The 15356-nt window shown below is 58.2% G+C and overlaps 3 protein-coding genes across 10 annotated transcripts; all 3 read left to right on the top strand.

Annotated features, from left to right (window-relative positions):
• Window positions 1-176: 176 nt before the first annotated feature.
• GOLPH3L (golgi phosphoprotein 3 like) lies at window positions 177-7059 on the top strand. Of its 7 annotated transcripts, none has more exons than XM_062016210.1 (5): window positions 177-258; window positions 726-920; window positions 4370-4501; window positions 4614-4728; window positions 5986-7059. In XM_062016210.1, exons 2-5 carry the CDS (start codon window positions 738-740, stop codon window positions 6411-6413), a joined length of 858 nt encoding a protein of 285 aa, XP_061872194.1. In that variant the 5' UTR covers window positions 177-258; window positions 726-737; the 3' UTR covers window positions 6414-7059. The 7 variants fall into 7 exon arrangements, with proteins under 7 accessions (XP_061872194.1, XP_061872195.1, XP_061872197.1 ...); XM_062016211.1 differs by having other exon boundaries at window positions 178-258; window positions 702-920; XM_062016213.1 differs by lacking the exon at window positions 177-258 and adding an exon at window positions 278-385.
• A 492-nt stretch (window positions 7060-7551) lies between these two features.
• On the top strand, window positions 7552-14552 carry ENSA (endosulfine alpha). Its single transcript, XM_062016247.1, has 3 exons — window positions 7552-7687; window positions 10191-10316; window positions 12143-14552. Exons 1-3 carry the CDS (start codon window positions 7631-7633, stop codon window positions 12311-12313), a joined length of 354 nt encoding a protein of 117 aa, XP_061872231.1. The 5' UTR covers window positions 7552-7630; the 3' UTR covers window positions 12314-14552.
• Window positions 13285-14552, top strand: LOC133628332 (uncharacterized). 2 transcript variants are annotated; one of them, XM_062016242.1, is made up of 3 exons: window positions 13285-14180; window positions 14252-14389; window positions 14460-14552. In XM_062016242.1, exons 1-3 carry the CDS (start codon window positions 13285-13287, stop codon window positions 14497-14499), a joined length of 1074 nt encoding a protein of 357 aa, XP_061872226.1. In that variant the 3' UTR covers window positions 14500-14552. The 2 variants fall into 2 exon arrangements, with proteins under 2 accessions (XP_061872226.1, XP_061872225.1); XM_062016241.1 differs by having other exon boundaries at window positions 14252-14552.
• Window positions 14553-15356: the final 804 nt, after the last annotated feature.

Below are 15356 nucleotides of genomic sequence, written 5' to 3' on the forward strand. Positions count from 1 at the left end.
CGGCCGCCGCCATCCCCGTGCCACGGCGGAGGGAGAAGGCGGAGAAGCCCCGCCCACCCCCGAGAGGCCGCGCTCATTGGCTACTCGCAGCCGGGCGCTCTTCTCATTGGTCAGAGGCGCCCGCGGGTTAACCTATGAGAGGCCGAGGAGGCGCTGGGCAGTTCCCGCCCTCCCGCGGCCCCTCAGGACGCGGCCGCTCGCGCCCGGGCCCGGAGTTCGGCGGCGGCCGAGGCAGCGGGGCCCGGGGCTGCGGCCACGGTGAGCGCGGCCCCGCGGGGGGTGGCGGAGGCCCGGGCCTGCCGTGCCGGGATACGGGGGAAGGGGCAGGGCCTGGCTGCAAAGCGCCGCTACTTCCTGGTTGCCGCAGGGAAAGTTGCGGGACGCGGTGGGTGCGTGAGGGCCGTGAGGGCCTTTGGGGGGGCGGCGTTGGGGTTGTTGCGGCTGTTGCTCGTCAGCGCCTCGGGAAAGGCGGGTGGCGGCTGTCACGGCTGTAGGGGGTGCGAAGGTGCGGGAAGGTGCTCGCAGTCCAGGCTGGGCCTCGGCGGTGGAGGGGCCCTGGGCGACACGGCTCAGCTCCCCCCTCCCCTCCCCTCGCCTTGCTCCCCGTCAGTGGCTCTTGTACAACCATCCTGAGCCCGGTAGAAGCCTCCCCTGGGCTGTTGTGCTGGGGTCTGTGGTAGCTCCTTGGTGTTTGGTTCCAGCTTGGCTCTTCTCTCCGTGCCCAGCCCGAGGGGGAGATGACGACTCTGACACACCGAGGCCGGCGTGCTGAGGCGGGAAGGAACTCGGACAAGAAGGCTGATGGTGAGGAAGATGGGTCTGTGGACAGAGAGCTGAATGAGGAGGATCCCGATGACTCCAAAGACATTCGCCTCACGCTCATGGAGGAGGTGCTGCTCCTGGGGCTGAAGGACAAGGAGGTAAGGCAGCTGTCTGACAGCAGCTTCCCTTTGAGCAGCAGAAGGGTTTGTCCCTCTGAGTCTCCTTTGACAACTTGCTGAGCTCAAACCACCTCGTTTGGTGGCTTAAACTGAGCCGTGGAGATTGGTGGCAAGTGCTGTCCCACCAGCTCTGCCACGGGGATGGTGGGAAGCAACTGGAGGCCCTTATGGTGTTGTGTCACTGCCATTTGCAGAGCTAAGGTGTGTTTGTTCTTTGCCAGAGTTGAAGATGTGGGGTAAATGGAGCCTCACCTTGTGCATCTCTGTTACCAACATTCACTTCAGTGTAAACCCAAAATGTAACCCCATAGCAGCTCCTAGGAAGAAAATTAACTCTATCCCAGGTGAAACCAGGGCAGGATGATAAATGTCCTCTTCCTTAGCCCAAGTGCACTTTCCTAGCCAAAGCCATCACCTGAAACACAGAACACTCTTTCCACTCTGTTAAAAATTCATGTGGAAAAGGGCAGGAGCAAGTTTTGAGAGAAGAGGTGAGCGAATGCAGCTGGACCAGGAGTTGAAAGCAGGTGCAGGATGGGCTCTGAATGCAGCAGTGGCAGAGGAAGTGAGAACCAGGTCTCTGTTTTCAGGCTGGTGGTTTTCTTAGCTGCGCAGGAATGGCCTGTGGGGCTCCAGGCTTGAGGGGAGTGAGGCTGGACGGGAATCTCTTTGCTGGGGGCCCTGCTCTCACCCCTGTGTTACCTGTTCAGTGGCTTTCCTTGGCAGCAGTGGATGAGCTTTCCACAGCCCTGTTATTTTCAAGGGGTTGCCCTCTGCTGGAAGGGGCCCCTGGTCAAGCTGAATTGCTTGGTGCTTATCAGCTGGGAGGAACTTGTTTTTCAACTCTGCCTGGAAGAAGCCATGGGGAAAGGAGAAGGCACCTTGCCTGAGTTCTCTGAGCTGCCTGGCTCTTGGCTGCTGTGTTTACATGCCTCTTCCTCTTCAGTGCATGCCTCACCTTCATCTCTTTGGAGGAATCTGATGCTGCTGTTCCTGTCCAGCAGATGGGGAAATGGAGACTGGGGGAAGCTAAGCAGTTGCCCAAGGTGCTTCTTGGCCTGGTAATGGCAGAGGAGAACCTTAAACACTGAGCTTTTCAGCTCCAGGAGCACTGTTTTCCCATGAGCTTGAGGCAGGGACACACTGTGCTTCTCAGAGCTGTGGGAGACAGGCCACATCTGTTTTCTCTGGGTTGAAATTAAATCCCTGTGAGGTGCTTGAACTCTCTTTCTTTTCCTGCTGAGTTGGTCTGAGCTGGGGCTTTAACTCTCACACAGACCTGCTCAGGCCACAGCTTCTGACGTGGACCTCACTTGCAGATCTGGCAGGGAGAGCCTTGGGTGGTGTGAGTGACAGAAGCTTGCAGCTGCCCTGTTTAACCAACCCAAGATAAGATCTAGGACTTGGTGAGCTGAATAGGAAGTAAGAGGAGAGCAGGGCTGTAAAGAGAACAGCTTGGAACAAAGACCTGAGAGCAGCATAGGAGGAGTGTGGCATGGTTTGCTTTCTTACTGGGCTGTTTGGTGTTCTTGGCTTGGCTAATGGATTCCTGAGACCAGGAAGTTAGGAGAGCTCAATAGCTATGAGAAACCCCAACTTGGCACACTTGTTTCTTTTCTTTCAGACTCATTTTTTTTCCTGGGGATAATAGAACTTCCAGCCCAATGAATGTGAAACCTTTTGGTCACCTCCACACCCTCTACTTAGAGAACTTGTTCCTAAAGGGCATGTGGAAAGAAAAAAAAGCCCACAGCGTGTCTCCCATGGGTGGAAATCCTCAGGGCAGGGCTGAAAGGTTCCTTTGTCTTTCTTGACAAGGAAGTGAAGAAAGCAAATAAAGAGTTTTCATTTCTTTTATGGTTCCCCTGTGCTACATAAGCTGAGCAGCCTGGTAGCCAGATGCACTGTGTCAACAGGACACACTGGGGACAAGAGTTCACCCCTAAGGGACTGGAAAAGCTCCCATGGAGGAGGGCTGCAGGGTTTTTTCTGTTGGAAGGGGATTTCTTAGCTCGCTTTGTCTGCAGCCTCCTGGTAGCCCTTAGACTTGCCCTTTCTCTTCCCTCCCACCTCCTACAGAGGAAAAGGGTGTTGGGAACGGGCTGTTTGTGGTGTGTTGGTGTCCCCCTGCACATGAGCACGTTGTAACTTTGCATCCTGCTTGGCTCCCCCTTCCCATGGGCCCGTTTCCCACCCCAGCACTTGCCCCCCTGCCAGCCCACTGCCTGCCTGAGCCCCTTCCCACAGCCCAACCTGCCATCTGCTTGCCCTGAGATCCTGTGTCTGTGCTGGGATGTGACAGTCACAGGGCTGGAACAACCAGGCTGTGATTAAAGGAAGGGAGTGGAGAGATTGTCCCCTTGCATCAAACCAGGGTCAGCTCTCTCCTGAGGATCAGGAGTGGAATGTTCTTAAGGGGCAGAGGCTTCCTTTCACCACCCTCCTGGGTCAAACCTCTCCTGGGTGTTCTTATCTGGGTGGTTGTTTCTTCCTGTTGCCAGCTCCAGTCCCTCTGGCTCCAAGTTTAGCCCAGAACTCTGTCCCATACCCAATGGAAGTGGGAACTGGCCATTCCCTTCCTTTCTGCTGCACCCTTTTCTGGGGCTGAGCCTTATCCCATTCTCCCTCCATCTCCTCTGGACTGGAAACCCTGCTTCAGTTGCTGGTTCTGTGAGGGCTGAATTTGCCAGACCTCTGCACCTTCTTGTTGCTTTGCTAAACGCCTTAATGATTTTGGAGCTTCTGCTTCTTGGGATGAGGTCCCTGTCCTGCGCTGGGCTCAGAGAAAAGGGGTTTGGGGATGGGTCTGGAACGTGCTGAGCTCAAGCAGAGGTGGTTGGCAGCAGCCCTGGTGTTGCCTCTGCTGAACCGCTGCACCCCAGCCCCAAGGTGCCAGCTCTGGGCTGTGTTTTCCCCATCCTTCATCCCTGAGTGCAAATGTCTTCTCTCACAGGGGTCTGCAGGTGGATTTGAGGGAGGGGGATGTGATGGGAGCGGGTGAGGGGCTCTTCTCCATCTCTTCTCCATCTCTTCTCCATCTCTTCTCCATCTCTTCTCCATCTCTTCTCCATCTCTTCTCCATCTCTTCTCCATCTCTTCTCCATCTCTTCTCCATCTCTTCTCCATCTCTTCTCCATCTCTTCTCCATCTCTTCTCCATCTCTTCTCCATCTCTTCTCCATCTCTTCTCCATCTCTTCTCCATCTCTTCTCCATCTCTTCTCCATCTCTTCTCCATCTCTTCTCCATCTCTTCTCCATCTCTTCTCCATCTCTTCTCCATCTCTTCTCCATCTCTTCTCCATCTCTTCTCCATCTCTTCTCCATCTCTTCTCCATCTCTTCTCCATCTCTTCTCCATCTCTTCTCCATCTCTTCTCCATCTCCTGCCTTCTCTCCATCTCATCTTCCTCTCCTCTCCTCTTTTCCCAGGGCTACACCTCCTTCTGGAACGACTGCATCTCCTCAGGCCTGCGTGGTGGCATCCTCATCGAGCTGGCTCTGCGGGGCCGGATCTGCCTCGAGCCCCTCTCCATCAGGAAGAAGAGGCTGCTGGAGAGAAAGGTGAATGTGCCACCAGGAGCTGTGCTGGGGAGAGGGAACTGACAGCCTTTGGGGCTCCATCCATCTCAGCTGAACCTTCTGACAGAGAGTTTTGCCCTGTTTGTCTCTCCAGGTGCTTTTGAAGTCGGATGCACCGACCGGTGACGTGTTGCTGGACGAGACCCTCCGACACATCAAATCCACAGAGCCTGCAGAAACAGTTCAGACCTGGATAGAGCTGCTCACTGGTAAGGCCACTTAGACATGTCACCTCCTCAGCTCCCTCAGGACCTGCTCCTGCTGCCTGGCCCTTCTCCACAGCTTGGCCATTCCCTTCCTTCCCTGGGTACTGACAGCAGAACGAGGCTGAATGTGGGGGGCAGGGGATGGCTTCCACATGTTGCTTTTTGGTGAGAGCTTGGTGGAAAACTTGAACCTCTCCTTTTTTTTTCATACCAAATCTTCCTCCAATGTGGAGTTCAAGATTCTGGGTAAGAAGGGGCTTTCCACAAGGATCCACAAGGGAGGGTGTGGAGGCTTCTTCCGTGGAGGTCTTCAAGACCTCCCTGGACACGTTCCTGTGTGACCTGATCTGGGTGGGAGCTACTTCTGCAGGGGATTGGGCTGGATAAGCTCTAAAGGTCCCTTCTGCAGGGGATTGGGCTGGATGAGCTCTAAAGGTCCCTTCTGCAGGGGGTTGGGCTGGATGAGCTCTAAAGGTCCCTTCTGCAGAGGGTTGGGCTGGATGAGCTCTGAAGGTCCCTTCTGCAGAGGGGTTGGGCTGGATGAGCTCTAAAGGTCCCTTCTGCAGGGGGTTGGGCTGGATGAGCTCTAAAGGTCCCTTCTGCAGGGGGTTGGGCTGGATGAGCTCTAAAGGTCCCTTCTGCAGAGGGTTGGGCTGGATGAGCTCTAAAGGTCCCTTCTGCAGGGGGTTGGGCTGGATGAGCTCTAAAGGTCCCTTCTGCAGGGGATTGGGCTGGATGAGCTCTAAAGGTCCCTTCTGCAGGGGGTTGGGCTGGATGAGCTCTAAAGGTCCCTTCTGCAGAGGGTTGGGCTGGATGAGCTCTGAAGGTCCCTTCTGCAGGGGAGTTGGGCTGGATGAGCTCTAAAGATCCCTTCTGCAGGGGGTTGGGCTGGATGAGCTCTAAAGGTCCCTTCTGCAGGGGGTTGGGCTGGATGAGCTCTAAAGGTCCCTTCTGCAGAGGGGTTGGGCTGGATGAGCTCTGAAGGTCCCTTCTGCAGGGGATTGGACTGGATGAGCTCTAAAGGTCCCTTCTGCAGAGGGTTGGGCTGGATGAGCTCTGAAGGTCCCTTCCAACCCCACCATTCTCTGATTCCATGATGTGCTGCATCCTGATGGGAGACACAAGTCAAGAGTTGAGCCAAGGGAAGGAAAAATGTTCCTGATGTGTGTTGAAGCACGAGTGGTCCTGGGCTGGAAGCAGCCTGAGCGTTGGGCTTTGGACAACAAATGGGTTGTTGTTGAAGTTCTCCTCTCCTTCCAGGGGAGACCTGGAACCCCTTCAAGCTGCAGTATCAGCTGAGGAACGTGCGTGAGCGCATCGCCAAGGCTCTGGTGGAGAAGGGCATCCTCACCACGGAGAAGCAGAACTTCCTGCTGTTTGACATGACCACACACCCCGTGAGCAACGCCACCGAGAAGCAGCGTCTGGTCAAGAAGCTCCAGGAGAGCGTTTTGGAGCGCTGGGTGAACGATCCCCAACGGATGGAACGCAGGACTTTGGCTCTCCTGGTGTTGGCTCATTCCTCAGATGTTCTGGAGAACGTTTTGGCCAACCTGGCAGATGACAAGTACGATGTGGCGATGAACAGGACCAAGGATCTGCTGGAGATGGACCCTGAGGTGGAAGCTGCCAAAGCCAGAGGTGCAGAGATGATCTGGGCTGTCCTGGCAGCTTTCAATAAGTCTTAAAAAGCCTCCAAATGAGATGGGAGAAGCTCCCTCGCCTCAAAGAAGCTCCTAAATGGGCTCAGCTCTGGGTTGGGGGGGTTTCTCTCTTTCCTTCCCTGGGCAGTGATGGGAGGGTGAGAGGTGGCTCATGTGGGCAGGTCACACTCATCCCAAGGGGAGAGGTGGCTGTGGCTCTTCCTTTCCAGTGCTCCTTGCCCATGGGCTTCTATCTCTGGCCAGCCCTGAGCTGAGGGGTGGCAGAGCCCAGCCCTGCCCTCTCCATGTGGGCACTGAGCTGCTCAGCTGGGACAAACCCCGGGCAGAAACAGGGCTGAGGAGCAGCCTGTGCTCCTGCCCCAGCTCCATGGCTCCCTCTTCCACTCACAGGTCTTGCCTTTGAGCTGCATGGGCAGCCTGGATTCCTTGTCGGCATCCTCAGGGGGTGGGGGGATATGGGCAGGAGGCTGGTTCAGGACTGTCTGGCACTTGAGACCACCCCCAGTGTTGCCCAGCAGAGCCCTCTGAGGTGCCCCAGCAAGGAGCAGCCTGTGCTGCTGTGCCCCTGACACGGGAAACGTGAAACTCTGATTTTTATGGCTCCCTGTTACCCTGTTCCTGCAGCACCCCCAGCTCCTGCAGCACATTGAAACCTGCTTCTGCAGCCTGAGCCCGGCCAGCGTCTGGAACTTTGTCTTTAGGGGGGACAGGGTGGGATGTGCAGCCCTGGGGGTGCTGGGGAGGGTCCCCAGAGCTGCTGGGGGGGGTCTCACATGCTGATTGCTGCATTGGGGGGGTGCAGTGGGGCCTTGTCATGGGCAGCATCACCCTGCAGCCCTCAGCCCCGTTCCTCGGGTGCTGCTGAGGGTCCCCAAATGCCGTGAGAGGGGACACGGGAGCTCCTGCCCCCGCCCCCTCCATCCCCGCCGAGGGGCCGCGCCCGGCCGCGTGGGGGCGCCTCGTTCCCGCCTCCCGCAGCGGCTCCGGCGCGCCGCTGCCTGGCTCCGCCCACCTGCTGCTGTCTGGCTTCCCATTGGCCAACGGCTCCTCCCGCCCCGCTGGTGGCTCCGCCTCCGTCGGGCGCTGATAGGTCGGGCGTGACGTTACCGCGAGCGGCTCCCTCTGCCCATTGGCCAGCGCGCCTGTCCGTCAGTCAGCTGAGGCGCTGGGGGCGGTGGCGGCCATTTTGGAGCAGAGCGCGGGGCTGAGCGCAGCGCGGAGCGTCCCGCGGCGTCCCCGCCATGGCAGCCCCGCTCGGTACCGGCGCCCGCGCGGAGGAGACCGGCCAGGAGAAACAGGTGAGGGAACTCCGGGGCCGAGCCTAGGCGAGCTTCCATTGGCTCAGCGGCACGTCGCTCTGTACAGCCCTGCGCGCGGATTGGTCGGTTCCGTTTGTCCGTCTGAGGGACGCTGGGCTCTGATTGGCTGTGAGGCTGGCGGGGGTTGGACTTCCGGCGAGGCCGGGGCCCGGCCGTGCGCTGTCGGGTCGCTCCGGGGGGGCTCCGGGCCCGGCTCCGGTGCCGAGCGGCCTCAGGAGCCGCTGGGCGGGAACGGCCCCGCCGGGGAGGGAGGACACGGGAGCCGCGGAAACGGAGGCCTCGGGCTGCAAAAGCTCCTGAAGCTGCTGCAGCCCCAGCGCTGGCCTCAGCCTGCCCAGCCCAGCGCTGACCCACAGCCCTCAGCACCTCACCCCACGGCTCTGGGAGCCCTCCAGGGCTGGGCACTGCCCCAGCTCCCTGGGCAGCCTGGCACAGGGGCTGACACCCCTCTGAGGGAAACAGTTCTGCCTCAGCTCCAACCTCAACCTCCCCTGGGGCAACTCCAGCCCCTTTCCTCTTGTCACTGGGGAGCAGCAACCAACCCCCAGCTCCCTGCAGCCTGTCAGTGAGTGTCACAGAGTGCTGCTGGCTGCCCTCAGCCTCTTTTCCAGGCTCAACACCCCCATTCCCTCAGCCCCTCCCCAGCCCCTTGTGCTCCAGCCCCTTCCCCAGCTCTGTGCCCGGCTCTGGCCACGCTGCAGCCCCTCAGTGTCCCTGTGGCAGTGAGTGAGAGGCCCAGCACTGAGCACAGCCCTGGAGCTGCAGCCTCCCCAGGGCCCAGCACAGGGGACAATCCCTGCCCTGCTGCTGCTGCCACCCCAGTGCTGAGCCCAGCCTGGATGCCCTTGGCCTTCTTGCCCCCCTTGGCACGCTGCTGCCTCCTGCACAGCTGCCACCAACCCTCCCAGGCCCTTTCCCTGCAACAGTTTCCAGCCCCTCAACCCCAGCCTGGAGCTGCCTGGCCTTGGGGTGGCACAAGGGCAGGACCCAGCCCTTGCCCTTGCCCACCCTCATCCCATTGCCCTCAGCCCCTGGCTCCAGCCTGCCCAGGGCTCTCTGCAGCCCCTTTCTGCCCTCAGCAGCCCCACACTCCCCACAGCTGGATGTCACCTGCAAACTGCCTGAGGCTTCCCTCCATCCCCTCCCCCAGATCCTTGCTTAAGGTGTCAAACAGAACAGGCCCTAGCACTGAGCCCCTGCCTCAGCAGGCTGAGGAGCTGTAAGGGCTGCAGGGGACAAAGTTTCAACCCCCAGTGCCCAAAGCTCCCTGGGTCTGTGCCATGGGCACGTGGCTCTGTGGCAGGGCTGGGTGCTGTGGCTCTGCTTCCTGGCGCTGCCATGGAGACGGCTGAGCAGAGCAGAGCTCCTCGGGGCTCCTCAGGCCGTGTGTGGGCGAAGCTCTGCAGCCTGTGTGAGCTCAAGATCGTGATGAGCCTCTCGGCACCTTCCCCCACCTTCCCCCCCCTTTCCCATCCCCCAGGGACCCCTGTGGGTGTGAGGAGGAGCCTGCATGGGGGGATGTGCTGCTGCTGCTGCTCCCAGCTCCAGTTGTCCCAGTTTGGACTGTCAGGAGCTGCCAGGGACACAGGTTTTGCTTTATCTTTTCAAGGGGCTATTTTTGGCAGCCTCTGCAGGGAGTTGACCCCAGAAGGGCACATTGGAAACCTCTTGCAGTGCCAGGGATGCTGCTCAGGGGCTTGTGGGCTCTAGTTCCACACTTGGCCACCTGAGAAGGGAAGGCCCAGCAGTCAGATACACTAAAGCCCTTGATGCTTTAGTGTCTTGTATTTGGGAAGCCTGGGATGCCTGTGAGTGTTCAGCCTGGAGAAAGGAAGGCTGAGAGGAGACCTCAGCAACACTTCTAAGGACCTAAAGGGTGGGTGTCAGGGTGATGGAGCCAGTGTTTGTTGTTTGGTGGCCAGGACAAGGACTGATGGACAAAAGCTGGAGCACAAACAGTTCCCCTTAAACCCAAGGAGCAAGTGCTTTGGTGCTGAGCTGAGGGAGCCCTGGCCCAGGCTGCCCAGGGAGGGTGTGGAGGCTCCTTCTCAGGAGCTTCCCAACCCCCCCTGGACACATTCCTGTGCCCCTGAGCCAGGGGAACCTGCTGTAGCAGGGGCTGGATGATCCCTAGAGCTCCCTTCCCACCCCACCACCCTGGGAGTCTCTGAAGCCAGGCTGACCTGTCACTGCTGAGGGGAAAACACTCAACCAGCAGCAACCTGTGGCATTCTAAGGCCAGTTGGCAAAGCCCAGTGTTGGCACAAGGGCTGGTGTCTGGGGAGAGGGACTCTGCCTGTTTTCACAGGCACTGGAGCTAAAACCTGCTCCTGGCTGGGAGTGTTGTCTGGTTTCCCAGGGGACCACACCTTGCTGGGAAGCCCAGGTGAGAGGCTCTGTGTTATATCCTTGCAGGTGTGTGGTTTTGCTGTGGGGCTGAAGGAATTTCCACACACACACTCCCTCTCCTTTTGTTTTTCAGGACACACAAGAGAAGGAAACTGTCAGCCCTGAGAGAGCAGAAGAAGCGAAACTGAAGGCCAAATACCCCAACCTTGGCCAGAAGCCTGGAGGCTCTGACTTCCTCATGAAGAGGCTGCAGAAAGGGGTAATTCTTTCTCAGCTGTGGCTTGTGTGTGTCCTCTCATCTCTCTGTGGCACAGGCAGCCCAGGGGAATCACACCAAAATCCCCCAGGCCAAAATAATCCCTTGAAGCCATGGGCCAGGGTCATTTCAGTGCCCAAACCAGGCTTTGTCCCTGCTCAGAACCCCAAAGCTGCCACTTCTGGGATGGCTTTGCTCTGCATATCTCCCCCAGGGTTGGTTCTCCCCCTGTCCTGCACCCGCTGGGTCAAAACCCCCTCACTGCCTGGTACTGGGGTGCTGTGAGCCTGGGTTTTTCCCTCTGTTCTGCCCTTTGCCTGGGCTTTGGGCTGGTGCAAAGGGTGCTGAGAAGGCCTGTGAGTCAGCTGGCTCCATCCCCCTTACTGGCACCAGTATAAAAAGCCAACCCTCTGACTCTGCTCCCTGGAAATGGAACTTAAACCCTCAGAGAGACTCCACTGCCCTTGCTGTCTATAGAGATGTTGTTCTCACATCATTCTCACTCCCCTGTTCTGCTTCTCCCCATGCTCAGGTTGATCACAGAGGTGCTGCCACTATCCCTGATTGGCTTGGCCTTGGCCAGTGGGTCCATCCCAGAGCCAACTGGCACTGGCTCTATCAGATACAGGGGAAGCTTCTAGAAGCTTCTCAAAAGAGCCACCACCCCTGTAGCCCCTCCTGCTATCAAAAACCTGTCCCCACAAACCCACTGCACGTGGTGCTGAAGCAGCAAAGGGCTTTTTGTTGGCATTTGGCTCGTTGGGGCTGAGCTTTGCCCAGCAAACCCTGCTGGTGTGGGGGGTGAAAGAGCAGCAGGAAGGAGCACAGACACCCATGTGTGTGTGATCAGGGAGCAACGTGCCCTCTGAACCCAGGTCAGAGGTGTTGTGTGGCAGGGAGGTGTCCAACCACGTCTTCACAGGCATTTCCCTGTGTCATTTGGGCTGCTGAGAGCCTGGATGGACCAGTGAAAGCCTTGACAGCAGCCAAACTGGGCTCTGTGAGGTGAAAATCCTGCCTCTTGTCACAGCAGCTTGTTCATCAAACCAGAATGAACCAGAGGAAGGAAACATCCCCTGGCTTGGCCACTGCAGGGGAAGCTCTGCCTGGAGGTGCTTTGGCTCTCTGGGGGTCTGTGCACTTGGGGCTGAAGCCCTTGTCATGCTGCTGCAGGGCAGGGGCAGGACAAACCTGCTCTTTACCCTGCAAACAAAAGTTCACACGCTGCCAACACCCAAAGTGGGGTCAAAGGGAGAAAAAGCACACAAAGAATCAGAGCAGGCAGCTGCTGGGAGGTGCAGCTCCCACATGGGGCAGGGCTGAGTCACTCTGAGGCTTGGGGGTGGGTGCTGAAGGACTTTTCAATCAAGCCAGGCTCCTTTGCTTGGATTTACCCCTTTTGTGATGTGGTTTTGAGCAACCCCAGCAGCTCCTTAAAGGCTGAGGCTGAGGGGAGACAGGAGCACCCTCTGCAGCTTCCTGACAGGAGGCTGAGGGTCAGGCTCCACTTGGGACAAGAGGAAAGGGGCTGGAGTTGCCCCAGGGGAGGCTGAGGCTGGAGCTGAGGCAGAACTGTTTCCCTGAGAGGGGTGTCAGCCCTGTGCCAGGCTGCCCAGGGAGCTGGGGCAGTGCCCAGCCCTGGAGGGGTCCCAAAGCCCTGGGGCTGAGCTGCTGAGGGCCGTGGGTCAGTGCTGGGCTGGGCAGGGTGAGGCCAGGGCTGGGACTGCAGCAGCTCCAGGGGCTTTCTGTGATATTTGTGGCCAGGTGTCAGGATCTGCTGTCTCCTCACACTCCTTCAAATCCAAGTAACCCAAACTCCTCTCTTCCAGCAAAAATACTTCGATTCTGGTGATTACAACATGGCCAAGGCAAAGATGAAGAACAAGCCCTTGCCAAGTGCAGGGCAGGACAAGAACCTGGTGACAGGAGATCACATCCCCACCCCACAGGACCTCCCACAGAGGAAATCCTCGCTTGTGACCAGCAAGCTGGCAGGGTAACCTGCCCTCCCCAGCAAAACCTGCACTCACAGCCTGGGGGTGGGGGCTTTTTTTCCCTATTTTCTTTTGTTTTGAGGGGTTTTTTTGGGGGGCTAAATGGATTGAACTTCACTGTACCATAGGGACAGGAGCACCAGAATCCACATAGTTCTTTGAGTCTTTCCAGAGAACAGGCACCAAACAAATGAGCAGTGTCAGAGCTGTGGCCTGGGAATGCTTTTCAAAAGCAAAACCAAAAGGTGTGGTACATGATCTGGAACTTTAGTTTCAAGTGTGTGAGAGCTTCTGAGTGAAGAAAGGAGCTGAAGGTGTGTTGCTGAGCTGGCTGGGGATCTGTCTGCTGCTCACACCAAGCAGCTGAGCTCACAGGGAAAGAGCAGGGAGAGGCTTGAGGCTCACAGCTGCCCCAGGGGGGCTGGGGGCAGATTCTCCCTGGTCAGTTCTGCCTTGGCAGGGGTGAGAGGTGCCAGGTAGGCAGCTGAAGCTGGATGCCAGCAGGGTGTGTGGGATGCAGGGGAGTGAGGCCACACACTGGCTGATGCCCAGACTGTAGCACTTGCAAAGGCAGATCAGAGCTGTGGGAACTGATCCCTGGAGGGAGAGAGGCAGGGCTGGGAGTAACCAGCCTGGAAGGGGAAAAAAGCACTGGAGACAGAGCATGGAGATGAGGCAGAGATGGCACAGAGGCAAACCTGTGCCAACATCAGGCTCCCCCAGCTTGGATTTCTTTCTCTCCCTTTTTTTCCCCCCCTTCTGTTCCAGGCCTGAAGAAAAACAACCCAAGCCAAAGGCTGGAGAGCTCTGTGGCCTCCTGTCCCATGCAGCAGAAGGTTTTGGCACAATGTACCAGGGCAGCACTAAAGCTGCCCAGTTTAGGCCCAGTTTAGTGGGTAAAAGCAAAGTGGAGTGGATGTGTCTTTTGTTTGTTAAGGGATTCCCATCAGGTCAGGAGAAACCAAAGCAGTGAGGCCATGGCTGATGCTGCACAGGTCTGGCTTTTCCTTCCATCCCTTCTCAGGCTCTCCTGGGAACCTCCTGCACTCTTCCCTGCCAGGAGCCAGGGACTCCTGCTCCTGGGGAGAGGGTTTGCCCAAGGGGTGCTGGAATGCTTGTGTCTGCCTTGGGGTGGTTTGGAACAAATCAGCTGTGGCTGCACTCATCAGGGGCTCCTTTGCTGGCCCCATGGCCACCAGGACACCTTTCTCTTTGTGGAGTGGGCAAGGTGCAGAGTGGGGTTGGGGGTTGTAACTCCAGGAGAGGCTGTGCTGCCATCACCATCCCAGCCCTGTGTGACCTGGCAGTGGCTGCACAACCTCCCTGGCTGTTGTTCTGCCTGTGCCAGCCCCTGTGTGAGCTGGCTGATGCTGGCAGTGGCTGTACAACCTCCCTGGGTGTTGTTCTGCCTGTGCCAGCCCTGTGTGAGCTGGCTGATGCTGGCAGTGGCTGTACAACCTCCCTGGGTGTTGTTCTGCCTGTGCCAGCCCTGTGTGACCTGGCTGATGCTGGCAGTGGCTGTACAACCTCCCTGGGTGTTGTTCTGCCTGTGCCAGCCCTGTGTGAGCTGGTTGATGCTGGCAGTGGCTGTACAACCTCCCTGGGTGTTGTTCTGCCTGTGCCAGCCCTGTGTGACCTGGCTGATGCTGGCAGTGGCTGTACAACCTCCCTGGGTGTTGTTCTGCCTGTGCCAGCCCTGTGTGAGCTGGCTGATGCTGGCAGTGGCTGTACAACCTCCCTGGGTGTTGCTCTGCCTGTGCCAGCCCCTGTGTGACCTGGCTGATGCTGGCAGTGGCTGTACAACCTCCCTGGGTGTTGTTCTGCCTGTGCCAGCCCTGTGTGAGCTGGCTGATGCTGGCAGTGGCTGTACAACCTCCCTGGGTGTTGTTCTGCCTGTGCCAGCCCCTGTGTGAGCTGGCTGGGTGCTGGCAGTGGCTGTACAACCTCCCTGGGTGTTGTTCTGCCTGTGCCAGCCCTGTGTGAGCTGGCTGATGCTGGCAGTGGCTGTACAACCTCCCTGGGTGTTGTTCTGCCTGTGCCAGCCCTGTGTGAGCTGGTTGATGCTGGCAGTGGCTGTACAACCTCCCTGGGTGTTGTTCTGCCTGTGCCAGCCCTGTGTGAGCTGGCTGGGTGCTGGCAGTGGCTGTCCAACCTCCCTGGGTGTTGTTCTGCCTGTGCCAGCCACGTTGTAAATAGACCCGAATCCTATATATAAATATATATATATATAATTTTTTACATGTTATCTGTCTGTGGAGTGCTGTTCTTGCATTTTTATCCCCTTTTCAAGGAGGTTTCCTTTTCAAACCCAGGAATGCAGAGGGGTGTTGCAGCTTGGAGGCCTGTTCTGGGAAAGGAGGGGGAGGGAACAACTCTGGAACTTTCCGTCTCCGTCCGCAGTGTTCCGGAAATGCCGCTGTGCTTGTGCAGCAGGGGAAGCGATGGTGACAGCACAGGATGGGAATCAGGAAGAGCAATCCCAGCCAAGGGCAGGAGCTGTGGGAAAAGGGTTATTTCCATTCTGCATCCCAGAATCAGGGGGAGGGCGGTGAGGGGGGGATGATGCCGTGTGCCCCTCTGCAAAGGGAGCTGCCCTGGATCGTGTGCTGGGCTTGTGTTTCTCGTCAAGGATGAGGCTGGCAGTGGGGGGAGATGATTGCTGGGCTGAGACACATTTAGCAGCAGCTCTGGGGGTGTCTGAGGGAGGTTGTGTGGCTGAGGTTTTGCTGAGGTGGGGCAGGCAAATATGGCCATGGCCCTGCAGCCCAGGGATGGGCACTGGCATGTGGAGAGACCCTGATGGGCCCCACTACAGTTGCTCCAAGTCCTTCCTCTTCCTCATTCAGGGCTTCTTTCAGCTCAGCTCCTGCTGTGCAGTGCCTCCCCCACACTGGGGATGTGGGTCCCACGAGGGCTGTGGAGCCTGTGTCCCAGCAGTGGGGCAAGAAGGGTCACAGGGTGCCAGGATGGTGGGGTGAGAAGGGGTCTCTAGGGATCATCCAGCCCAAGCCACAAGTTCCCCTGGCTCAGGGGGCACAGGAACGTGTCC

Source organism: Colius striatus, chromosome 29, assembly GCF_028858725.1.
Source record: "Colius striatus isolate bColStr4 chromosome 29, bColStr4.1.hap1, whole genome shotgun sequence".
Classification (NCBI taxonomy): Eukaryota; Metazoa; Chordata; class Aves; order Coliiformes; family Coliidae; genus Colius; species Colius striatus.